Source organism: Carcharodon carcharias, chromosome 7 (genome assembly GCF_017639515.1).
Source record: "Carcharodon carcharias isolate sCarCar2 chromosome 7, sCarCar2.pri, whole genome shotgun sequence".
NCBI lineage: Eukaryota > Metazoa > Chordata > Chondrichthyes > Lamniformes > Lamnidae > Carcharodon > Carcharodon carcharias.
In genome coordinates this window covers 104,997,874-105,025,156 of record NC_054473.1, presented here as the reverse complement: position 1 = coordinate 105,025,156, position 27,283 = coordinate 104,997,874, and the positions used below count along the sequence as shown (strand labels likewise).

General features: G+C 47.1%; 1 protein-coding gene across 1 annotated transcript in view; it reads right to left on the bottom strand.

Moving 5' to 3' along the window:
- Positions 1–27,283, bottom strand: part of LOC121280026 (putative sodium-coupled neutral amino acid transporter 8) — a 194,453-nt gene that overhangs the window by 68,536 nt on the left and 98,634 nt on the right. The window contains exon 2 of the mRNA XM_041191654.1: positions 97–295. Within this exon, the coding sequence (XP_041047588.1) occupies positions 97–295 (199 nt within the window). The remainder of the gene's footprint in view (positions 1–96; positions 296–27,283) is intronic.

Sequence of the window (27,283 nt, the reverse complement as noted above, 5' to 3'; positions counted from 1 at the left end):
GGGATGGCTGCGAGGTAAAAGGTGAAAGTATTGTGTTCACAGCCTCTGAGGAGTTCAGCAATCAAAAACTAGTGCTAGCTCCTGACTCCCACTTACATTTGCTGAGCTGATCTTCGACAACAACAAGAAACGCGATTGAGATCATGAAGACATTAAAGACAAAGCAGATTTCGCAGAGTTTCCCAATGGCCGGTCCACAGATCTCCTTTACCACTCCCTGGTAGGTAGACTGGTTGCTGACTGAAGAGCAGTAACCGAGGATCACCAGGCCACTGATGAGGAAGATGAGAGAAACCTGAAAGACACAGGCCAGTAGTTGTTAAATCACCAATAAAATCTGATACAGAATCATGAGGGCTTGTGACCCACTAAGAAATTGTCACTGCAAAAAATAAGGCCAAATGGCATTTTATTCAGTCAAAGCTTCCTGAAAATGAAGGATGTCAGTGCTGAGGATTAAAGCTCTCCTGCTTCAGACGTCCAGTGTCAACAGCTCTTTATCATACAACCAAGCAAGAAGAAAGCATTCTAACCGCAGGAAAGAGCCCCTATCTCACTTCTGTGCTATGCTTTCCCATTTCCTACACCAACCAACTTGCATCATCTCTGACTGAAATGTCAAACCGTAAATGTAGATGTGTTAGTTCATAGAGACCTACCTCCTCACCTTGCCCCTCACATTCATAGTGATACCCCACAAGATATGTATAACCAATTGCCTTTGTCTACTGGAAGGGGTGTCTATGGTCCATTGTGCACTCTGGGTAATTACCTGGATAGGTAACATTGAAGGATCTGGCTCAATGGAATTGGAGATATATGTTGAAAAGGTAGTTAGTGGGATTAAAGGAATTGATAAGAAAATGCCTAGGGAGGGTTGAGGGATATATAGAGGCAATGTGAGTGATGGAGCTGAATGATATGGTAAACTGGCAAGTGGAGTGACTTGAGGCAAGTGGTGAGAAGTTCGGCAAATGAGCTTGAGAGAAATTTTGAATGATGGAATGTGGGGTTGACGGGAATGGGAAGAGGAAGGATAGGTGAGGTTAAAGGTTACGTGGAGAGGAGTCGTGCTGCAGGAGTTGAGTGATACAGTCTGATAGCTGTTAGTAACAAGGAGAACATGGTGACATTGAGAACATAAAATTAAACAAACACTGTGGCAAGGCAGGTCATCTGGTTTCAGTTCAGCATCCAACTGTTTCTCTTCTCATTTGCTGTGCTTTTCCTCACCATATTTCTCCCCAAGGCACCTTGTTCAAATTCTACCGCTTCCTGACCCTGGAGGACAATATTCATCAACCTGACTCTGGTGCCAATCAACATCCACATGTGGACTGTTCAACAGGAGGCCTGGGGCATGATTTTGCCCTCGTCGAGTTGGCGCGGCAGGCGGGCCCGGGAGCAGCCGTGAAACCAACCGCTACCCACCATCGTGTCCCGACTGTGATTTCACTTTGGTGGGTCAATTAAAGTCTGGCTCCTCACTGGTCGGGAAGGGCCAAGCGTAGCCTGGGGCCTGTTTGCCGCCGGGTCCAATGGCAAAATGATGGCAGATATGAAAAAGGCCCAGGCAGCCTCAGAAAGGCTGCCAGGGAAGGACGTCTGGCTGCTGTTCTGAAGATGCCCTGGAGTGTGTCAGCAATTGCAAGGCGGGAGGGCAGGTCAGGTGGACACTTGGCCCCCCGCTTTTCAGATGAGTGCCTCGCGGTCCTCCTGGAGGAGGGGGCTGCCAGGAGGGACACCCTTGTCCCCAGAGATGGGAGGAGGAAGCCACCGCGCCTCACCAAGAGGGGATGGGAGGAGGTGGCAGCCTGGGTGAGCAGCCATGACATGGTGCGGTGCACGTGGGTGCAGTGCCGGAAGCACTTCAATGACCTGCTGCACCCAGGATGGGTGAGTACCTTGTTGGCATTTGTCAGTGTGCAGAAGTGTTAAGGTGTGGCCATACACAGGTATGGGCTTCAGGGGTGCTAGAGTCTGAGTGCCAACTGTCAACCACGCCAGACCTGGCCAGGGGGGTGAGCCCTGGCTGCTTGGATTGAGTGCCTTGTGGCTTGAGGGCCATCGGATGTCCCCTGCAAGGTGATCTTCAGCTGGGGTTGGCCAGGCTACAATGGCGATGCAGGTAGACAGTGGACTAATCAATGCTGCTCTGTCCTTTCAGGAGAAGACAACCATAATCAGGCAGAGAGAGAGCACGTATAGGCGGATGCTCCGCCCAGCCTCCTGCTGCTCAGCAGGTATAAGCAAGATGCCCTGGTGCTGGAGAGCCAGCATGCTCCCTATGCAACCAGTGTGGAGGGATAGGGTTGCCAGACAAAGATAAGAGTGCAGTGCACAGAAGTGAGAGTTACAGATTGTGCAGTCTCTTCGTTGATGGGAGCCTTGAACCTGGAGTCCCCATTGACCATTGAAAGACGATGGCACCGTGATACAAATCTCCATTGTCTCACCAGGGTACCTGGCATGCACAGTAACAGTGTGATGAATTTAACTAATGACATGTCCTTGTTCTCCCTTTTAGGTTCGCCGGCAGGTGACCAATATGCAGACCCCGAAGGTCCATCCCTGATGCCAGAGGACCACCGGGCAACATTGTCATCTGCGTCACACCTGCTCTCTGAACCAGGCACCAGTGCAGATACTAACACTTCGGTGGGCATTAATTCAGCGGTTTGTATCTCAGTGCATGTTAGTGAGGGCACTTCGCACTCACATGAGGTGCAGGCAGAAGCAGAGAGCACCCAGGGCGCCGGCAGTCGGAGGACTGCTGGGGACCAGAATGATGCTCAGTTAAAGGCTGATGATGAGCCTCTGGAGTCGTCCATTAGGCAGCAGATGCTGGATGTCCAGCGAGGTGTGTGGGAGGATCTGGCATAGATCCATGAGAGTCTGTGTGCCATGGTCTTTGTGATGGAGGAGTCCACGAGGAATGTGACCACTGTGTTGACCCTCATGAGCGAACCCACTGCCTCCTCATTGAGAGAATGGCGACTCTCATGGAGAGGCAGCTCCAGGGACAAAATCAAGGGTTGCTGGGGTTGCGTTTGGACCTGCAAGCCCTCACACAGGCACTGACCTCAGGTGGTCAGTGCCAGTGTGGGAGGTGGATAAGGCACCCAGTACCCCAGTTGGTTTCCCGTACATCAATGGTGAGCGGGGAGGTCCAGACAAACCTCACATTGGTACACGAACTGCCTGTCATCTCTGTGGGCTCCTCTCAGGGCGCACTGGATGATGGCAGCAGCACCTCCATTCCTTTGCCAGTGACCTTGGCATCTGGTGAGGCTGCAGCGACTGGGGAGATGCCAGCCGTGGCATTGGCTGGTTCCTCCCAGCTGGGGCCAGCACAGATGCCACTGACCAAAGGACAACCGCCAAGGTCACCAAGGCCAACAAGACAGCAGGGTCAGCAGGCTGCCTCCAATATCGGTGCCAGCGAGGGGGGAGCACCTAGACATAGCACGCGTAAACATAAGTTAAAGGCACCATGAACACAAGAGGTACAGGTCAGGGGTGATTTTATGTTCGTTCATGTTTACTTTATCTATACCGGTCTGGGAATGAAGACCAGAGAAGTTTATGTAAATAGTTTGGAATTGTCAAAATGAGGTCAATGTTGTTTTTGTCGTCAGGCCTGAGTATGCTTCACCTTTTTATTTTATTAGTGCAGGGTACGCCAGTGTGTAATGCTGGACGTAAGTGGCTTGAAGTTCAGACTTCATTGCACATACTGAGTGTTCCTTGAGTTCAAATGAAAGGGTCCTTTCAGACATCCAGGATGGAGGCGGCAGCCCTGGCATATGGTTGAAGCTGATCTTTGGCAGCCTAGCTGAAGGAGTATTGGATTAAGGCGTCCCTGGTGTCTCTGCCTCCCTGGAGGTTACTGAGGTCTGCCTCCATGCCCTCAGCATTCTCCTCACCTTGAACCTCTTGCTCACCACTGGACTCATCATCTGTGGCTTGTGCAGCTTTGACAAGATCCTTTTCCTTCAGTGGGTCCCCGCTTGTCAGTTCCAGATTGTGGAGCGCGCAGCATGCAACCACTATCAGTGACACCCACTCTGGGGGTATTGCAGTGTGACCCCCTAATGGTCCAGGCATCAGAAGCACATCTTGATAAGACCTATGGTCCTCTCTACCACCGCCCTTGCGGAGGCATGACTCGTATTGTACCGCTGCTCTGCCTCTGTTCTTGGGTGGCGGAGAGGCGTCATGAGCCACCTTCTGAGGAGCTATCCCTTGTCACCCAGCAGCCATCCATCCAGTCAGGCTGGAACACTGAAGAGTCCTGGAACCTGGGAGTGTCTGAAGATGAAGGCGTCGTGGCAACTGCCAGGGTACCTTGCACAGACTTGCAGAATCTGCATCCTATGGTCACACACTATCTGCATGTTCATGGAGTGGAATCCTTTCCTGTTGATAAAGGCACCGGGCTGGCCCGCTGGCGCCTTGCTGGCCACATGTGTGCAGTTGATAGCACCCTGGACGTGGGGGAAACCAGCAAGCGCTGCTAAGCCTCTATTTCACTCAGCCTGGCTGACCTCGTCCATGCGGTCTAGAATAAAGGTCAGAACCTGCCTGAACAGAGCTTCTGTCATCGGCTCGACGTAACTGTGGACAGCTGATTGGGAGAGTCCACACAGATATCCCACTGAGCACTGGAAAGAGCCAGAGGCATAGAAGCTGAGGGCCACTGTGACCTTCAGAGCCACTGGCATGACGTGTCTACCTATACAGTCGGAACTGATTTCAGGCCCAATCATCTGACAAACGGAGGTCATGGTCTCCCATGAGAGTCGGAGTCTCCTTCCAGTATTGCACCTCAGACGAGGGCAAAATCCTGGACCTATGTGTGTGTCTGTGCTGTGTGCACAGAACTGATCGAATTTACAAATAGTGTGGCCACGGGAATTTGGAGAGAGTGGGGATTCAGTGCAGAGGTGAAAGGCAGTGTTCAGCAATTTAAACCAAGGATCAACATTAAAAATAAAAAAATTCAGAGTAACTAATTGGCTTGAAAGCAAAGTGATAAGGTAACTGAGACCAGTTGCCCGCAATTGTACTTTCATGTATCCTGGACAACCAGATGTGCAGGAAGTGCCTCCAGCTGTTTGAACTTGTGCTCAGCATTTCAGAGCCTGGTGAGCAGCTGGAGTCACCGCCAGCCACTGGGAGGCTGAGAAGGTCCTCGAGGGCACCTTCCTCGAGACGCATGCTCACCCTGTGCGACTTCAGCTACCCTAATATAGTCTTGGGTAGTAGCAGGGCAAAGGGCAAAGGGAGAGATTCCTGAAATTTGTTTTTTATTCATTTTAAAGGAAGTGGGGGTCGCTGGCTGGGTCAGCATTTATTGCCCATCCCTAATTGCCCTTAAGAAGGTGGTGAAGAGCTGTGTTCTTGAACTGCTGCAGTCCATGTGGTATAGGTATTCCCACAGTGCTGTTAGGGAGGGAGTTCCAGGACTTTGACCCAGTGACAGTGAAGGAACGGTGATATATTTCCAAATCAGGATGGTGAGTGGCTTGGAGGGGAACATCCAACTGGTGGTGTTCCCATCTATCTGCTGCCCTTGTCCTTCTAGATGGTAGCGGTCATGGGTTTGGTAGGTGCTGCCCAAATTTTTAATTCCTCTCTGGCCACGGGGGAGGTGCCAGAGGACTGGAGAACAGCTAATGTGGTTCTGATGTTTAAGACGGGTTGTAGAGATAAGCCAGGGAACTACAGGCCAATGAGTCTCACATCAGTGGTAGGGAAACTATTGGAGAAAATTCTGAAGAAGAGAATCTATCTCCATTTGGAGAGGCAAGGTTTGATCAGGGAGAGTCAGCATGGCTTTGTCAGAGGGAGGTCATGCCTAATAAATTTGATTGAATTTTTTGAGGAGGTGACCAGGTGTGTAGATGAGGATAGTGCAGTTGATGTAGTTTATATGGATTTCAGCAAAGCCTTTGACAAGATCCCACATAGGAGACTTATAAAGAAGGCAAATGCACATGGGATACAGGGTAATTTCATAAGGTGGATTCAAAATTGGCTTTGTTGCAGGAGGCAGACGGTGATGACAGAAGGCTGCTTTAGTGACTGGAAGCCAGTATCCTTGCCATGTGTGTCCATAGATCTCTGAAGCCAGAGGTGCATATTAGTGGGGTGGTGAAAAAGGCAAATGAGACAGTTGCCTTTATTAATTGAGGGATAGATTACAAATGTAGGGAGGTCATGTTGGATTTGTATGGAACCTTGGTGAGGCCACAGCTGGAGTACTGTGTGCAGTTCTGGTCGCCACATTATAGGAAGGATGTGATTGCACTGGAGGGGGTGCAGAGGAGATTCACCAGGATGTTGCCTGGGATGAAACATTTAAGTTATGAAGCGAGGTTGGATAGACTTGGTTTGTTTTCGTTGGAGAAGAGAAGACTGAGGGGCAACTTGATCGAGGTGTACAAGATTATGAGAGCCATGGACAGGGTGGATAGGGAGCAGCTGTTCCCCTTAGTTGAAGGGTCAGTCACAAGGGGGCATAAGTTCAAGGTGAGGGGCAGGAGGTTTAGGGGGGATGTGAGGGAAAACTTTTTTACCCAGAGGATGGTGATGGTCTGGAATGCACTGCCTGGGAGGGTGGTGGAGGCAGGTTGCCTCGCATCTTTTAAAAAGTACCTGGATGAGCACTTGGCATGTCATAACATTCAAGACTATGGGCCAAGTGCTGGTAAATGGGATTAGGTAGGTAGGTCAGGTGTCTCTTACGTGTCGGTGCGAACACGATGGGCCGAAGGGCCTCTTCTGCACTGTGTTTCTGAGATTCTGTGATTCTGTGAAGGAGCCTTGGTGAATTACTGCAGTGCATCTTGTAGATGGTACACACTGCTGCTACTGTGCGTTGGTGGTGGAGGGAGTGAATGTTTGTGGAAGGGCTGCCAATCAAGTGGGCTGCTTTGCCCTGGACAGTGCCCAGCTTCTTGAATGTTATTGGAGCTGCACTCATCCAGGCAGGTGGGGAGTATTCCATCACACTCCTGACGTGTGCTTTGTAGATGGTGGACAGGCTTTGGGGAGTCAGGAGATGAGTTACTCACCACAGGTTTCCCAGACTCTGACCTGCTTTTGTAGCCACAGTATTTATATGGCTAGTCCAGTTCAGTTTCTGGTCAATGGTAACCCCCAGGATGTTGATTGTGGGGGATTCAGCAATGGGAATGCCATTGAATTCAAAGGTGCAATGGTTAGGTTCCCTTTTGTTGGAGTTGGTCATTGCTTGGCACTTGTGTGGCGCGAATGTTACTTGCCACTTGTCAAACTGAGCCTGGATATTGTCCAGTTCTTGCTGCATTTGGACATGGACTGCTTCAGTATCTGAGGAGTCACGAATGGTGCTGAACATTGTGCAATCATCAGCGAAATGTGAACAAGAGAGCTTTCTGAATCTGTCTGTTTCCATTCCAACAAGTCAAGGAGCAAAAATAAAAGCAGAAAAAGCTGGAAATGATCAGCAGGTCTCAGCCTCGGTGGATCGAGAAATACAGTTAATGTTTCTCGTTGTAGGAGTATGTATATAGTTAGGATAAAGATTTGGGGAGGGATGTAGAGTGAAGGGTTAACATCAGGAACACCTCAACTGATGGAACCACTGATGTAACTATGATGCAATATCACATCACTAAGAGACTGGGATCTGGTGGGAAGTAGTAGAACCTTGTCTTGAGTACTGAGATGTGTTTCGATCTGTAAATAAACAAGAATGGTTGCTAAAAGGCTGTGTTTGCTGCCAATACTGTGCATGTGCAGTTCTAGAGTTTCTCCATCATGTTTACTGGTTTGCAAAATCTCAAAACATTCCTATCTGAAACCTGCAGAGATTGCAACAGGCAAGAGAAGATTACATATGGGACTTTTTAATCACTTACTGCCACTGCCCCAGAGTGTGAGATTAATACTGTGTTTGTCTCTAATATTTGTAAAACCAGGCTTTACAAGGTTTTCTAGAACTGATACTATGTCTGACTGTGTTTCATGGCCCTAACGCACCCTGTCGCTCACTCTGCCCCGGTCTCTTTTTCTCTCCTTTGTACTGTAAACAAAGTAGGATGCTGTTACTGAAGGCCAGAACAATATCTGTTTTCCTATTAATGTTTTCATGTTAATTATATATATTTCCATTTAAAGGCTCTCTGGCAGACTGGGTGCAGCAGAGTGACGTCTGTGCGGACCAATGCGCATGCAATGACGGCTATATTGTGTAGGCAGGAGACACAGTGTTTTACAAATACCAGCCTATGGTAGCATCCTTAGGCTAACAGGCAAACCTAAAGAAATCCCACCTCGACTCTGACCTCAAGACAAAACACGTGTCGATGACTTTTCATCCAACGGCCATTGACCTGAAATGTTAATTCCTGTTTCTCTGTTTCTCTTCACTAATGCTGCCCAGCCTGCTGAGTGTTTCCAGCATATTTGCTTGTATTTCCACATTTCCAGTATCTGCCGCATTTTGCTTTTGTAGGGCAGGAAGCAGAGGGAGATCAGGTTCTGGGGCATGGACCAGGGCAAGTAGAGAACGTTTCAGTGGGAGGCCATTTTGTGAACAGTGATCATAATTTCTTGACTTTGTACTTTCATGTCATAGAGAGAGAGAACAAATGGTTCTAGCTTGAGGGACACCACTCCACATCAAGTATGGCTGAGCAGTAACCTGAGCAGTAAAGCACTAAAGTCCTGCTCTATCACCTGCCATGTGCTTGTACTCTTGCACCTTCACTACTGTTAAAGTTTGCCCCTGCCAGCTGGAGATTTCAGGCACTTGAGGGGTAGGTGGCCCCATCATCAGCCAGATATTCTCAGGCACTGGCCAGAGGGAGAAATGACAGTGACACACAGAGTTTCAGTGAACAGAGAGCGATGCCAATGGCCCCTTGTGGGCACGTGACTAATCCATGGATGGAGAATGATATCATCCGGTTTAGAATCATTATAGAAAAGGATAACCAGGCTATGATCAAATGTAAAAACATTTAACTGCAGGAGGGCTAACTTCAATGAGCTGAAAAAGAATCTTGCATGAATGGATTGGAATCAAAAATCGATAGGGTAAAGAGTGATGTTTGCAGCTCTAGTGTCAGATTCAGAGTTTTGAGGGACGGAGTTTTGACAGCAGGAAGAGGTGGCTGGACACCAGGTTGAGGAGCGAGTTGGCCATGGTGGGGTGGCAGGAGACCAGGGTGTGGTTGATGCACAGCAGTGGACTCCACATTGATCCACAGTCATCCAGTTAGGAAGAAGGGCCAAATAGATTATGCTGAATTGAACAATAGGAGGCCATTAAAGAGGGAGGGATGGAATCTAATGCAATTTCCAGAAGCAGGAAATTAGGGGGGGCTGGAACATAAAATTGTATGGGATGTGAAATGTCATCTTCCCGATGATGGGATTAAAGTTGGGAATTAAGTTGGTGGTGGATTAAAGGTGGATTGAGGTTCCTGACGGTAAGCGGTGGGAACCTATTTTAATGAATTTGAATGGCATGCATCCCCAATAAACTACATGATAGCCAAGTTAAATTGTATTTTAAACAATTGTGATTAAGTTGGTAGCAAGCAAGAAACAGGTGCCTTCAGATTAATGACTGGTTAAAGGCAGCTTGCAGCAGGCAAGGTGGTCTTCCTGGTGAATTTGAAATGAGTACGAGCTGCTTTTCTTGTGAGGGGAAATTGGTCTGGGGAGAGGAGGCTGAGCTGCTGCACTGAGCTGGGGTGGCAGCTATCAAAGCAGGTCAAGACCTGGCTATTCGAGGGACAGACCGTGGTGGCTGCCCAGGGAGATCAGGCCCGGCTGTCCAAGAGAGGGGCGTTGAGTTGTGGCAGCCCTAATAAACGTTGTGGGGGAAAGATTGGGAGAAACTGGTGAACAGAGGAAAAGTCAATCTCTACTGAGGGCAGATGGAGCATGATGGAAGGGAAGTGAAGGATGAGGCTGGGAGAGTCGAGGGTAACCTAGGGCAGGTCAAAGACAAAAGAGGACGGGTCAGGGAAGACAGTTGTCAAGATCAGGGTTCCAGGTTGGCAGCTCTAGGCTGGTAGACAGATGATCAATGCTGATAGTTGGTGGCTCGAGGATTACAGAAGCATGAATAGGGTGATGGAGGGACAGTCAAGGGTAATGAAGGGAAGGTCAAAGGTGACTGAGGGAGGGTAAAGGGTGATGTTTGCAGATTCAGAGTGTTGAGGGACGGAGCTTTGACAGCAGGAAGAGGTGGCTGGACACCAGGTTGAGGAGTGAGTTGGCCATGGTGGGGTGGCAGGAGACCAGGGTGTGGTTGATGCACAGCAGTGGACTCCACATTGATCCAGTTAGGAAGAAGGGCCAAATAGATGATGCTGATCAGATCTTTGCCAGTCTTCTGTCCCCAGTCCTCTTCAGGCAGAGAATGCAGTGTTTCTCAATGCTGTGATGAAAGAGAAGAGGATCCAGCAGAGGGCAGCCCAGGGCTAGATGCAGCAACAGCCAGAGGGCAGCAGAGGGCAGTCGAGGGCCAGGCAGCTCAGGATGGTGGTAAGGATTATGGGGAGTCGGTGGAGAATTGGGAATGTCGCTGAACTAGTAATCCAGACACCCAGGATAATGCTTTAGGTTCAAATCCCACCATGGCAGCTGGTGGAATTTAAATTCAATTCATAAATCTGGAATTGAAAGCTAGTCTTGGTAATGATGAAACTGTTGTCGACTGTTATAAAGACCCATCTGGTTCACGAATGCCCTTTAGGGGAGAAAATCTGCCATCCTACATGTGACTCCAGACCAATAGCAATGTGGTTGACTCTTAACTGCCCTCTGAAATGGCTGAGCAAACCACTCAGTTCAAGGGCAATTAGGGATGGGCAACAATACTGGCCTTGCCAGTGACGCCCACATCTAGGGACTATTGAGGCCCCAAACACTGACATGTAACTGGATGTTCTGTAGGTGGAGTAACTAGCAGCAATGTCAGAGAGGCAATGACAAAGATGGCCGAGGATGTCAGAGCAGTCAGTCAGTCACTGACCTCTTTCAGAAAGACCTACAGTCAGTAACCCAAACCAGTAGTTCAAATGTCACCGTGGCCTTGAATTTCTACACCGCCAGGTCATTCCAGGGCTCCATGGAGGACATGTGGGCATCTCCTAGTCAGCCACACACAGATGCGTAAGGGAGTTCACCAATGCCGTGCTCAAAAGAACATGTCACAGATGATTTTGAGTGATTCACAGGCAGAGCTGCAGGGTTCGCTGTCATCACTATATTTCCTCAGGTACAAGGGGCACTTAATTGCCCAGATGTGATGCTGAGAGCTCCCTGGGAACAGCCAGCAGCATTCAGAATCCAAAAGGGCTTTCATTCCCTGTGCATCTGGTGTGCGATCACCATAAACAAATCCTCCAGGTTGGTGCTCCTTTCCCAGGGAGTTCCCGTGACTCTTCCATGCTCACTCACTTTTGTCCTGCCGGTAGACAGAAGGATTGAGTGTCATCTCAATGGACAACAAGCTCCTTTAAGGCATGCAGACCTATGGCAGTTAATGTCACCTTCCCAGTCAGTGTTCCACACACACACTTTCCTGTAACTGGTACAGCTTTCACTGTGTGAACTGACTCCCACATACTCAATCCACTTGTTCCATCTGGTGCTGTGCCCACAAGCCAAATTTCAGCCTGGCATTCTTTTCAAAGAATCACATATGAGGCTTTTGAACAAAATGACAGCCCATACGATTACAGAGATGGTGGCATTGTGGTTGTAAAATTAGCTAAAGGGCAGGAAGCAGAATAGTGGGGAATAATTCTTCAGACTGGGTGGAGGTGTACAATGGTGTTCCCAGTGGAGGGTATTAGAATCACTCCTCTTTTATATATGTATTAATAACATATGAAATAGGAAGTGGAATAGGCCATCCAACATTTTTAACCTGTTCCACCATTAAACAGGATTATTACAGAATCACAGAATTACACAGTGCAATTATGATTGATTTTCTACCTCAACTCCACAGCCCCACCCTATCTCCGGGTTGCTACATTACCTTTATACCCTAAAATCTACCGATCTCTGTCGTGGATGCACACAATGATGGAGAATCCAAAACTCATTGGGGTAGAGAATTCCAAAGATTTACAGCTCTTTCAATGAAGAATTTGTCCACACCGCTGTCCTAAGTGACTGACCTCTTATCCTGAGACTGACCCCCTTGTTTGAGATCCCCCAGCCAGGGGAAACATTTTCTCTCATCGCCTACCATGTCAAACCCTTTAAGAAGTTTGTATATTTCAAATAACTGATACACATTAGCAGCGGTGTGTACCATCTATAAAATGCACTGCAGGAACTCACCAAGGCTCCTTAGGCAGCACCTTCCAAACCCACGACTACTATCATCTAGAAGGACAAGGGCAGCAGACACATGGGAATACCACCACCTGGATGTTCCCCTCCAAGCCACTCACCATCCTGATTTGGAAATATATCACCGTTCCTTCACTGTCACTGGTTCAAAATCCTGGAACTCCCATCCTAACGGCACTGTGGGTGTACCTATACCACATGGACTGCAGCGGTTCAAGAAGGCAGCTCACCACCACCTTCTCAAGAGCAATTAGGAATGGGCAATAAATACTGGCCTAGCCAGCAAAGACCACATCCTATGAATGAATAAATTAAAGAGAAACAAGGGCAGGATTTTTTGCCTCATTGCGGAGGGGGCAGGACCGTAAAATACAGCGCGTTGTTCAAAAGTCTATTGACTTTGGCAGGACTGTAAAATCCTACCGGCGTAAATTCTGCCTCACCTCTCCTTATAAACTCTGAGATATATTGACTTAGTTTACTCAATCCCTCCACAGAGCACAGTCCTTTTATTCCAGAAACCAATCTAGTGAACTCCCTCTTTGCTATGTTCTTTCTTTGTGAAGGAGACCACTACTCCTGGTTGGCTGCACCAATGTCCTGTATAATTATAGCAAAGCTTCTCCATTCTTATACACCAACAATCTTCTTTCAACAAAAGCTTACAGCCATTTTCCTTTACAATTACTTTTGGTAGCTGCTTGTTAACCTTCTCTGAATTATGTATAAACACTCTGAATGCTACATTTCCAAGTCACTCACTGTTTAATAAATATTCTATCTTTCTTCTTTCCCTAGCAGTGTGGATATCCTCAAACTTCATCACATAATATCCCATCTGCCACTTCCTTGCTCACGCACCCAACATGTCCAAACCCCTTTGCAGCTTCTTTGCATCCTCCTCACTGCTTACTTTCCCACATAACTTTGCACCATCAGCAAACTTGGATACTTTCCACTCAGTTCTCTGATCTAAATTATTGATATAGATTGTAAAAAGCTGAGAGTCAGCACAGATCCTTTCTGTGTCCTAATTGTTAGAGCTTACCAACTTTAAAGTTACTCATTTATTCCTATTCTCTGTTTTCTGTCTGTTAACAAATCCTCAATCCATGCTAATAGATTACCCCAATATGGGTCCTAATTTTGTGTAATAGCCTCTTATGCGACTATCAAATGCTTTTTGAAAGTAGAAAAACAGTCTGGTATTTCCTGACTGGTTCCCACTTATCTATCCTACTCATCATGTCCTCATAGACATTCAAACAGATTTGTCAAACGTGATTTCCCCTTCATAAATCTATGTTGACTCTGCTTAATCATATGACGATTTTCTAAGTGCTCTATTATCATGCCCCTAATAACAGGTACCGATATTCTGCTGATTACTGATAATAGGTTAACTGGTTTACATTTCCCTATTTTCTCTCTTTTTCCCTTTTTTAAACTGCATGATTATGTTTGCTACCTCCCAAGCTTTGGTATTGTTCTAGAATTTAAGGAATGCTGGAAGATCAAAACCAAAGTATCCACGATTTCTGTAGCTGCCTCTGTTAATATCACAGGATGCAGGTCGCTGGGTCCATGGGTTCTACTGCCACTTAATTCCCATTAATTTCCCCTGTACTATCTTTTTTACTTATACTGATTACTTTCTAGATAGACCTTTTTATCCCCATTATTTCCAAAATGTGCCTTTTGTATCTTCTATCATGAAAACAGATCTAAAAGTGTTTGTTTTATTTCACAAACATTTCCTTAGTTCACTTTTTTCTGCTATCAATGTGCTCAGGGCCACAAGTCTCTCCCTATCTGCATACCTACAGAAATGCTTACAATCTGTTTTATCTCTTCATGCAGGGCATAACTTCGAAGGCTGCTGATGATAATACAAAAAAAACAAATGCAGTAAGTAGTCAGGAAAATAATAACAGACTTCAGAAGGATTTAGATATAATGAGCGGAAGGGCAGAAGGATTTAATGTTGATTTGTGTAGAGTGATACATTTTGGCAAGAAGGCAATATAAACTGAATGGTACAATTTTAAAAAGGGATGTAATGAAAGAGGGATGTGTGTGTGTGTCTGGAGAGATGTGTTGTTATTTATACAGAATGTGGGCGACATTATTAAGGCCAGCATTTATTGCCCATCCCTAATTACCCTTGAGAAGATGGTGCTGAGCTGCCTTTTTGAACCGCTGCAGTCCATGTGGTGTAGCACCCACTGTGCTGTTAGAAAGAGATTTCCAGGAATTTGACCCAGCGACAATGAAGGACTGATAATATATTTCCAAGTCAGGATGGGGGTGACTTGGCTGGGTGATGTTCCCATCTATCTGCTGCCCTTGTCCTTCTAGGTGGTAGTGGTCGTGGGTTTGGAAGGTGCTGTTGAAGCAGCCTTGGTGAGTCGCTGCAGCACATCTTGTAGATGGTACACACTGCTGCTACTGTGCGCGGTGGTGGTGAGAGTGAATGTTTGTGGATCTGGTGCCAATCAAGCGGGCTGCTTTGTGCTGGATGGTGTCAAGCTCCTTGAGTGTTGTGGGAGCTGCACTCATCCAGGCAAGTGGGGAGTATTCCATCATACTCCTGACTTGTGCCTTATAGATGGTGGACAGGCTTTGGGGAGTCAGGAGGTGATTTACTCGCCTCAGGATTCCTAGCCTCTGACCTGCTCTTGTAGCCAAAGTATTTATGTGGCTTCTAGGTCAATTGTAACCATTCAGTCTGCAATCATGACCCTGAGGTTTCTGTTTCTTGTCATTTTAATTCCCCACCTTTCTCCCACTCTGACCTTCCTGTCCTTGACCTGCTACGATATTCCATAGAAGATCAACTCAAGCATGAGCAACAGTACCTCATCGTTCTTTTCATCACTCTACAGCCTTGTGGCCTCGACATTGAGTTCAGCAACTTTAGGTTATAACCCCTGCCTCCATTTTGTTTCTTTTTTCTTTGTGTGGATTTGGTTTTTTTCATTTATTTCTTCATTCCTTCATTTTGCTTTCAGGTGGCTGCTATCCAGCCATTCACACCTCATCGGGCCATACTTTCTGTTTCTTTACTTCAGGCATTACCAAAAAACCTGTTATCATTTACTGTCTCCTGCCTTGCACCCTATTACACACGTCCCCTTTTGTTCTTCCCCTCCCCTTCTGCTTTTCACTTTGCTCGAAATCTATGACATTTTTATCTTTCCTCAGCTCAGATGAAGGATCATTGACCTGAAATGTTAACTCTGTTTCTCTCCAAAGATACTGCCTGACCTGCTGAGTATTTCCAGTATTTTCTGGTTTTATTCCCCACTTCTGACCAGAAGGAAGGTCATTGATGAAGCAGCTGAAGATGGTTGGGCTGAAGACACTACCCTGAGGAACTCCTGCAGTGATGTCCTGGAGCTGAGATGACTGACCCCCAACAACCACAGCCATCTTCCTTTGTACTGGGTATGACTCCAACCAGCGGAGGGTTTCCCCCTTGATTCCCAGTTACTCCAGTTTTGCTAGGGCTCCCTGATGCCACACTCGAGTCAAACACTGCCTTGATGTTAAGGGCAGTCACTCTCACCTCGCCTCTTGAATTTCATTTTTTTTTGCCAGTGATTGCATTCAGGCTGTAACAAGGACTTGAACTGGGAGGTCCTGGCGGAGCCTAAACTGAGCAGGTTATTGCTGAGCAAGTGTCCATTTGACAGCACTATCAATGACACCATTCATCACATTGCTGATGATTGAGAGTTGACTGTTCGGATGGTCGTTGACTGGATTGGATTGTCCTGATTTTTATGGATGGAATATTTATGGGCAATTTTCCATATTGCCGGGTAGATGCCAGTGTTGTAGCTGTACTGGAACAGCTTGGCTAGGGCTTTGGCTATTTCAGCAACAGAGATTTTAGCACTGTAGCCAAACTGTTTTCAGGACCCATTGCCTTAGAAAGGGAGTGAGGGATTCAAAGGAGGAAGGGACTGAAGGGAGTGAGAAATTTGTGGGGATTGAGGGTTTGATGGTGAGTAGGGACTAAAGAGAGTGAGGAATTGAAGGAAAATGAGGGATTGAATGGATTGAGGCTTTTATGCGGAGTTGCAGTTGTTATGGCACCGAGAGCCTGAAAAAACAATGTGCAGGCAGTAGGGATCAGTGTTGTACCATGTCTGAAATCTGAAGTCCCTCACTGGAATTCAGTTAAGGTAATGGTGGTGGACAATTAAACAACTCATTGGAGGAAGAGGCTCCACAAATGTCCCCATCCTCAATGATGGGGCAACCCAGAACATCAGTGCAAAAGATAAGGCATTTGCTACAATCTTCAGCCAGAAGTGCCGAGTGGATGATTCACCTCGGCCTCCTCCGGAGGTCCCCAGCATCACAGATGCCAGCCTTCAGCCAATTCGATTCACTCCACATGATATCAAGAAATGGCTGAAGGCACTGGATACTGCAAAGGCTATGCGCCCTGACAATATTTTGGCAATAGTACTGAAGACTTGTGCTCCAGAACTTGCTGTGCCCCTAGCCAAGCTGTTCCAGTACAGCTCCAACACTGGCATCTACCCAGCTATGTGGAAAATTGCCCAGGTATGTCCTGTACACAAAAAGCAGGACAAATCAGCCAATTACTGCGCCATCAGTCTACTCTTGATTGTCAGTAAAGTAATGGAAGGCGTCATCAACAGTGCTATTAAGTGGCACTTGCTAAGCAATAGCCTGCTCACTGATGCTCAGTTTGGGTTCCACCAGGGCCACTCAGCTCTTGATCTCATTATAGCCTTGGTTCAAACATGGACAAAAGAGCTGAACTCTCGAGGTGAGAGTGACTGCCCTTGACATCAAGGCCGCATTTGACCGAATGTGGCAAGAAGGAGCCCTAGCGAAACTGGAGTCAATGGGAATCAAGGAAAACTCCCCGCTGGTTGGAGTCATACCTTGTAAAAAGCAAGATGGTTGTGGTTGTTGGAAGTCAGTCATCTCAGCTCCAGGACATCACTGCAGGAGTTCCTGTCTTCAGCCCAACCATCCTCAGCTGTTTCATCAATGGTCTTTCTTCTATCTTAAGGTCAGAAGTGATGATGATTGCACAATGTTCTGCACAATCATGATTCCTCAAATACTGAAGCAGTCCATGTCCAAATGCAGTGAGAGCTGGACAATATCCAGGCTTGGGCTGACAAGTTGCAAGTAACATTCGCACCACACAAGTGTCTGGCAATGACCATCTCCAACAAGAGAGAATCTAACTATTGCCCCTTGATGTTCAATGGCATTACCATCACTGAATCCCCCACTATCAACATCCTGGGGGTTACCATTGACCAGAAACTGAACTGGACTAGCCATATAAATACTGTGGCTACAAGAGCGGGTCAGAGGCTAGGAATTGTGACTCCACAAAGCCTGTCCACCATCTACGAGGCACAAATCAGGAATGTGATGGAATACTCTCCACTTGCCTGGATGAGTGCAGGTCCCAAACACTGAAGAAGCTGGACACTGTGCAGGACAAAGCAGCCCCACTTGATTGGCACCACATTCACAAACATTCACCACCTCCACTACCGATGCACAGTAGCAGCAGTCTGTACCATCTACAAGATGCACTGCAGGAATTCACCAAGGCTCCTTCAACAGCACCTTCCAAACCCACAACCACTACCACCTAGAGGACAAGGGCAGCAGATAGATGGGGACACCACCACCTGCAAGCACTACCGCCCCCCCGCCCCCCGCCCCCCACCCCACCCCCACAAAACACTCACCATCCTGATTTGGAAACATATCGCTGTTCCTGCACTGTCGCTGGGTCAAAGTCCTGGAACTCCCTTCCTAACAACACTGTGGGTGTATCTACACTACATGAACTGCAGCGGTTCAAGAAGGCAGCTCAACACCACCTTCTCAACTAGGGATGGTCAATATGTGCTCATTGAGCCAGCGAAGTCCATATCCACTGAATGAATTAAAAAATTGAACAGCTTGAGAGGTAGTACAGAAGGGAGGGCTTCAGAGTCCTGGGGCATTAAGAGCAGTTCAGAGACAGATTGCATCTATTGCTGCTCGCCACTCTCTCTTCTCTACTAGAGCTAACAGAAGTAGTGGTGGGAAAGAATTCAGACAATATTTTCCTGTTAATGGGACACTGAACAGTCATCTGGAAAATATGTAGTCACTGATCTCAAAGGTTCAGCAGAAATGTCTAATCCTGCAGCTTTTGAAAGGATTGCAATATCTACACAAAACCTTGAGTATTCACAGAGAGTTGATGATTTGTTTTTGAAGTTGTGCAGTTCATTCCACTGTTTTCCCTTTAATGTGCTTATATTATGAGCCTTCCCCGAGCCTGGTGATGTCATTAAAGTTGTGTTGGTGTCTGTGTTTCACACTTTCCTCTCAAAAAGTAACAGATTTTCTTGATAAAGTTGGAATTAAGGTACAAAAATATTAATATTAAATGGTAATAAATGCCATGATGAACAAAATAATCTGGTTCCCAGTGAGTTAGCTGCCAGGATGGCAAAGATTTTGGCTAGATTATGCGAGGCTTGAGCTTTAACTGTTTCTTCAGTGAATAGGATGCTGCACGGTCCCATTGCCCATCAGATTTAAGAACTGACTACACTCTGACAAACATGACACATCAAACTATCCCTCTTGGGGCTGGTTCAACAATAGGCTTTAGATACTGAAAAGAGACAGAGGAAAAATTTTGAAAGCATATTTCAGAGAAAGGTAATATCAGACCAGTAAAACGAAGAGGCTTCAATCACCCTAATGTAGTCAATGGGCGGGGGGGGATTGGCGGGGGGTTGGTGGTGGTGGTGGGGGAGGGGGAGGGGGGGAAGCAAAGTAAAGGACAAGGATGTTGCAGAATTCCTAAACTGTGCACAGGAGAACTTTCTTCTTCAATATGTGAGGAAAGAGACAGTGTTGAATTGTGGTGATTGGTACCAAGCACATATCAACCGGTAAAAAAGACTGGTCAGGAAATCAGTAAATGAGCAATAGCAGCTGAACAAGACAGAGTTCTTGTAAAACCTGAAGTGTATTCCCATAAGGAAGAAAGATGGAGCATCCAAATGCCATGACAAAAGAAATAGATGTTAATGAGTTAATCTAGCACAGTAAATATGAATTTGTTAAAGGCAAATCATGCTGGTGGAATCTGATTGAGTTATTTTATAAAGTAAAAGAGAGAAGTGCTGAGGCTAGTGCAGTGGATGTTCTATATACAGACTTTCAAAATGTAACAAAAAATGTGCTGTCCTTCTAGTGATCGTAGGTTTGGAAGGTGGTGTCTCAGGAGTTTTAGTGAATTCCTGCAGTGCATATTGTAGATGGTACACACCGCTGCTACTGCTCGTCGGTGGTGGAGGGAGTGAATGTTTGTGGATGGGGTACTAATCAAGCCGACTGCTTTGTCCTGGATGGTGTCAAGCTTCTTGAGTGTTGTAGGAGCTGCACTCATCCAGGCAAGTGGAGAGTATTCCATCACACTCCTGACTTGTGCTTTGTAGATGGTGGACAGGCTTTGGGGAGACAAAAGGAGAGATACTCATCCCTGGATTCCTAGCCTCTGACCTGCATTTGTAGCCCCAGTATTTATATGGCTAGTCCAGTTCAGTTTCTGGTCAATGGTAACCCCCAGGATGTTGATAGTGGGGGATTCAGGGATGGTAATACCATTGAAAGTCAAGGGGCGATAGTTGGATTCTCTCTTGTTGGAGATGACCATTGCCTGGCACTTGTGTGGCGGAAATGTTGGTTGCCACTTGTCAGACCTTCAACAGCTCCTTCCAAACCCACAATCTCTACCACCTAGAAGGACAATAGCAGCAGATAGATGGGAACACCACCATCTAGAAGTTGCCCTCCAAGCCACTCAACATCCTGACTTGGAAATATATCACCATTCCTTCACTGTCACTGGGTCCAAATCCTGGAACTCCCTCCCTGACAGCGCTATGGGTGTACCTACACCAGATGGATTGCAGCGGTTCAAGAAGGCAGCTCACCACCACCTTCTCAAGGGCAGTTAGGGATGGGCAATAAATGCTGGCATAGCCAGCAACACCATGTCCCTTGAAATAATAAATAAAAGTTGGAGTATTGTGTACGATTCTAGGCACCACACTAAAGGAAATATGTCAAGGTTGAGAGGATCCAGAGGAGATTAACCAGATGATACCAGGGATGAGGAAAGTTCTGTGGAGAGACTGGGGAAACTGTGATTGTTCTCCTTATAGCAGAGAGAGTTAAGTGGAGACATGTAGTGATGTTCAAAGCTGGCTGCAATTCTGACAGAGCCAGCTGGGGAAACCTTCCCCTGGAAGAGTGTTAGCGACCAGAGGTTTGGGAGTGAAGTAATTGTCAAACCAAAGAAAGAGAAAATAAGGAGAGCTTTCTTACACGGTGGGTTGGTAAGATTGGGGAAAAGTTACTGTTGGAGAAGTGGAAAGAGATTGCTTCGAAGCTTTTAACTGGCAATTGGGCCTGTAAGTGAAGAGGACTATGGTGAATAAGCTGGGCTGTGGGATGATTTTCAACAAATCCTTCGAATAACCGGAGTGAAGACCCACATGGCCTCTATGTGTCCAAGAAATTTCAGTGAGTCAAAGAATGAATGGGGAGGGGAGCATTGAAGGGAGAAATGTAACAGAATGCAGGGCGTGAGGGAACGCTGGGCGTGAGGGAACGCTGGGCGTGAGGGAACGCTGGGCGTGAAGGAACGCTGGGCGTGAAGGAACGCTGGGAGTGGGGGAACGCTGGGAGTGGGGGAACGCTGGGAGTGGGGCAACGCTGGGAGTGGGGCAACGCTGGGAGTGGGGCAATGCTGGGAGTGGGGCAACGCTGGGAGTGGGGGAACGCTGGGAGTGGGGGAAAGCAGTGAGTGAAAAAGTGCATGCAAAGGGGGAATGCAGGGACTGAGTGAATACTGAGATTCAGGGAACACAGGGTTTGAAGGAATGCTAGGAGTGAAAAAGTGCATGCAATGGGAGAATGCAGGGAGTGAGTGAATAATGGGATTCAGGGAATGCAGGTTTAAGGCATTGCAGGGAGTGAGGGAATGCAGGTGTGAGGAAATGCAGGGTGTGAGGGAATGCAGGGAGTGAAGGAATGTCGGGTGTGATGGAATGCAGGGAGTGAGGAAATGCAAGGATGAGGGAATCCAAGGAGTGAGGGAATCCAAGGAGTGAAGGGGGGGCAGGATGGTAGGAGTGAGGGTACGTAGTGAGTGAACGAATGCAGGGACTGAGGAAATGCAAGGAGTGAGGGAACGCAAAGGGTGAGGAAATGTAGCGAGTGAGGAGATGCTGGGTGTGTGGTAATGCGGGAGTGAGGAAATGCAGAGAGTGTGGAAATGCTGTTATGGAAGGAATGCAGCTAATGAGGGAATGTAGGAAGGGAGTGAGGGAGTGCAGTGAGTCAGGCACTGAAGGGAGGGAAGGAAGATAGGGAATGAGAGAATGCAGGGAGTGAGGAAATGCAGCGAGTGAGAGGATGCAGGCTTTGAGGGAATGCAGAGAGTGAAGGAGTGAAGGGGGGACAGGATGGTAGGAGTGAGGGTAAGTAGCGAGTGAAGGAATGCAGGGACTGAGGAAATGCAAGGAGTGAGGGAATGCAGAGAGTGAGGGAGTGTGGGAGTGAAGGGGGGACAGGATGGTAAGATTGAGGGTAAGTAGCAAGTGAAGGAATGCAGCGAGTGAGGGAATGCAAGGAGTGAGAGAATGCAGTGATGAAGGAATTCAGGGCTTGAGGTACCACAGAGAGTTAGGAAAATCAGCGAGTAAAAGAACACAGGGAGTAATGGAAAGCAGCGAGTAAGGGAATGCAGGGAGTGAGGGAATACTGGGAATGAGGGAATGTAGGGAGCGATGGAATGAAAGTGTGAGGAAATGCTTTGAGTGTTGAAATGCAGCAAGTGAAGGATTGCAGGGAGTGAGGGAATGCAGCAAATGAGGGAATGCCGCGAGTGAGGGAATGCCGCGAGTGAGGGAATGCCAAAAGTGAGGGAATGCCAAAAGTGAGGGAATGCCGAAAGTGAGGGAATGCCGAAAGTGAGGGAATGCCGAAAGTGAGGGAATGCCGAAAGTGAGGGAATGCAGGCCTGAGGCACTGTAGGGAGTGAGGAAATGCCGGGAGTGAGAGAATGCAGTGGGACTGAAGCATTGAAGGGGGAGTGATTGTTTGAGCAGAGTGATGGTTTGAATGAGTGCGAGGAATTGTAAGGGGTGAGGTATTAACACAGAGTAAGCGATGGACAGGGAGTAAGAAACTGAATGAGAAAGTATCTTTGTAGGAGCAACATGTGCAGCAGCAGCACACCCAATCCAATAATAAATAGTTGGAAATGGTTTACACAATAGGGATATGATTGGAATGGACCTGCCAGTGAAAAGTGGTGAGGCCTCTTTAAACAGTATTCTGGCAGTGTAATGGGCAGAATTCACAGTTTCATTTGATGAATGTTGGTGATTGGTGATAGTCTTCACAATAAGTCAAAATAGATATGGTTGTCAAGGCACCAAAAGCTAATAAGAGGTGAGTAGCTGGCAGTCTGCTGACAGTAGGGGGCAGTGTCGCACCATGTTAGAAACCTGCAATCCCTCATTGGCCAGAGTGCCACCACTGACCAGGCAGCTTATTATTTCAATAAACTGCATGACCATCACTTAAAGGGGAAGGAAACGAGTTTGTCAGCAGCAAAGCCCTGACCTCGCTCTCTGATTTAGGGGGTACTTTAATTTCCTGGGAGGTTTCCTTTTTTAAAATGATCACTCCAGGGAATAAACAACAAAGAAAAGTACAGGACAGGAACAGGCCCTTCGGCCCTCCAAGCCTGTGCCAATCATATTGCCCGTCAACTAAAACATTTTGCACTTCTGGGGTCCGTATCCCACTATTCCCATCCTATTCATGTACTTGTCCAGCTGCCTCTTAAACACCACTATCGTACTTGCTTCCATCACCTCCTCTGGCAGCAAATTCCAGACACTCACTACCCTCTGCATAAAAAACTTGCCCCTCACATCTCCTCTATAGTTTTCTCCTCTCACCTTAAATCTATGTCCCCTAGTAATTGACTCTTCCACTCTGCGAAAAAGCTTCTGACTATCTACTCTGTCCATGCCACTCAAAATTTTGTAAACATCTATCAAATTGCCCCTCAATCTCTGTCACTCTAGTGAGAACAATCCGAGTTTCTCCAACTTCTCCTCACAGCTAATAACCTCCAGACCAGGCAGCATCCTGGTTAACCTCCTCTGCACCCTCTCCAACCCCTCCATATCCTTCTGGTAATGTGGCGACTAGAATTGCATGCAATATTCCAAGTGTAGCCTAATCAAGGTTCTATACAGCTGCAGCATGACTTCCCAGCTTTTATACTCAATATCCCTGCCGATGAAGGCAAGCATGCCATATGACTTCCTGACTACCTTATCCACCTGCGTTGCCACTTTCAGTGACCTGTGGACCTGTACACCCAGATCCCTCTGCCCGTCAATGCACTTAAGTGTTCTGCCATTTACAGTATAATTCCAAAATGCATGATCTCATATTTGTCCAGATCAAACTCTATCTGCCATTTCTCCACCCAAGTCTCTAACCGATCTATATCCCGTTGTATCCTTTGACAATCCTCTTCACTATCTGCAACTCCTCCAACCTTAGTGTCGTCTGCAAACTTACTAATTAGCCCAGTTACATTTTCCAGTATACATTTATGTATATTACAAACACCAAAGGTCCCAGCACTGATCCCTGCGGAACTCCACTAGTCACACCTATCCATTCAGAAAAGCACCCTTCTACTGCTACCCTCTGTCTTCTATGACCAAGCCAATTCTGTATTCATCTTGCCAGCTCACCTCTGATCCCGTGCGACTTTACCTTCTGTACCAGTCTGCCATGAGGGACCTTGTCAAATGCCTTATTGAAATCTATGTATATAACATCCACTGCCCTTCCATCGTCGATCATCTTTGTCACTTCCTCGAAAAACTCGATCAAGTTAGTGAGACACGACCTCCCCTTCACAAAACTATGCTGCCTCTCACTAATATGCCCATTTGCTTCCAAATGGTAGTAAATCCTGTCACGAAGTATCTTCTCCAATAATTTCCCTACCACTGACGTAAGGCTCACCGGCCTGTAATTTCCTGGATTATCCCTGCTACCCTTCTTAAACAATGGAACAACATTAGCCATTCTCCAGTCCTCTGGGACCTCACCCATAGCCAGTGAGGATGCAAAGATTTCTGTCAAGGCCCCAGCAATCTCCTCCCTTGCCTCCCTCAGTAATCTGGGGTGGATCCCATCTGGCCCAGGGGACTTATGCACCTTACTATTCTTCAAGATGCCTAAGACCTCCTCTTTTTTGATCTCAACATGATCCAGGCTATCTACACACTCTTCCCTAGACAAATCAACCACTAAGTCCTTCTCTTTGGTGAATACTGATGAGAAGTATTCATTTAGTATCTCTCCCATTTTTTCCGGCTCCACACACACATTCCCACCTGTGTCTCTGAGTGGGCCTACCCTTTCCCTGGCTACTCTCTTGCTTTTTACATATGTATAAAAGGCCTTGGGATTTTCCTTAATCCTGGTTGCCAGTGACTTTTCATGACCCCTTTTAGCCCTCCTGACTCCTTGCTTAAGTTTCTTCCTACTTTCTTTATATTCTCCATGGGCTTCATCTGTTCCTATCCTTCTAGCCCTTATGAATGCTTCCCTTTTCTCTTTGACTAATCTTGCAATATCCTTCGTTATCCCAGACTCCTGAAATTTGCCATGCTTATCCTTCATCCTAGCAGGAACATGCCAGTCCTGAATTCTTATCAACTGATGCTTGAGAGCCCCTCACATGTCAATTGTTGATTTGCCCTCAAACATTCGCTTCCAGTCTAGATTCCTCAGTTCCTGCCTAATATTGTTATAATTAGCCATCCCCCAATTAAGCACCTTAATCCGAGGACTCCTGTTTTCCTTATCCACCAGTACCTTGAAACTTTCTGAATTATGGTCACTTTTCCCGAAATGCTCCCCTACTGAAACTTCGACCACCTGACCGGGTTCATTTCCTAATACCAGGTCCAGTATTGCCCCTTCCCTAGTTGGACTATCTACATATTGTCTCAGGAAGCCCTCCTCGATGCACCTTATGAATTCTGCACCATCCAAACCCCTAGCACTAAGTGATTCCCAGTCAATATAGGGAAAGTTAAAATCACCCACTGCAACAACCCTATTACTCTTACATCTTTCCAAAATCTACCTACATAACTGTTGCTCAATCTCTCGCCAGCAATTGGGAGGCCTATAGTAAAGCCCCAACATTGTGACTGCACCCTTCCTATTCCAGAGCTCTACCCATATTGCCTTGCTGCATGAGCCCACTGAGGTGTCCTCCTGTCATACAGCTGTGATATTTCCCTTAACCAGCAGTGCAACTCTCCCACCTCTTCTGCATCCCTCTCTATCCTGCCTGAAACATCTAAATCCTGGAATGTTTATCTGCCAATCCTGACCATCCTTCAACCAAGTTTCTGTAACAGCAATAACATCGTAGTCCCAAGTACTAATCCAAGGTCTAAGCTCATCTGCCTTGCCTGTTATACTTCTCGCATTGAAACAAATGCATTTCAGACCCCCAGTCCCACTGTGTTCAGTAATTTCTCCCTGCCTGCCCTTCCTCTTAGTCCTACTGGCCATATTCACTGGTTTCCAGTCATTTATTTCACCTGACCTATTGCTCTGGTTCCCATCCCCCTGCCATACTAGGTTAAACCCTCCTGAGTGACACTCGCAAACCTCGCAGCCAGGATATTGGTGCCGCTCCAGTTTAGATGCAATCCGTCCTTCTTGTACAGGTCCCACCTGCCCCGGAAGAGATCCCACCCAGATATCGGAAACCCTCCCTCCTACACCATCTGTTCAGCTACGTGTTGAGCTGCACTATCATTCTATTTCTAGCCTCTCTGCCTAACTTCCTGAAATCCACTGCAGGACCTTGTCACTTTTCCTGCCCATGTTGTTAGTGCCAATGTGTACCATGACCCATGGCTGTTCTCCCTCCCCCTTCAGAATGTCCATTACCCGATCAGAAACATCCTGGATCCTGGCACCAGGGAGGCAACATACCATCCAGGTGTCTCTTTCACGACCACAGAAGCGCCAATCTGAGCCCCTGACTATGGAGTCCCCTATGACAATTGCTCTTCCGTGCTTTGACCGCCACCCACCCCCCCCGCACCCCCCCCACCCCCCCGACTGCTGAACAACAGAGACAGCCGTGGTTCCACTGCTCTGGCTACTACTGTTGTTTTCCCCTGATAGGCCATCTCCCCCAACAGTATCCAAAATCGTATACCTGTTATCCTTATCCACCAGTACCTTGAAACTTACTGAATTATGGTCACTTTTCCCAAAATGCTCCCCTACTGAAACTTCGACCATCGTCTCTCCACTCTTCCTCCACTCCTCACATTTCCCTGGACTGAGGAAGGAGATTCTTGCCCCTGGGAATTCACACTGATGAAATTTGAGCCTCTGCTGGAGAATATCCTGAGGCCTAAAGTTTATCACTGGAACCAGGAAATGGTCTCGAAATAAACAAAAATAGCTGGAAAAACTCAGCAGGTCTGAAAGCATCTGCAGAGAGGGATACAGTTAACGTTTCAAGTCCGTATGACTTTTCATCAGAACTAAGAAATATAGAAATGGTCTGCGACAACACCTCAACATACTGAAAGGTTCACACAGATACACAGACAAACATAGACACACAGGCAAATAGATAAACACACACACACCTACACACACACCCCCCTACACACACACACCCCCCTACACACACACACACACACGCACACACCTACACACACACGCACACACCTACACACACACGCACACA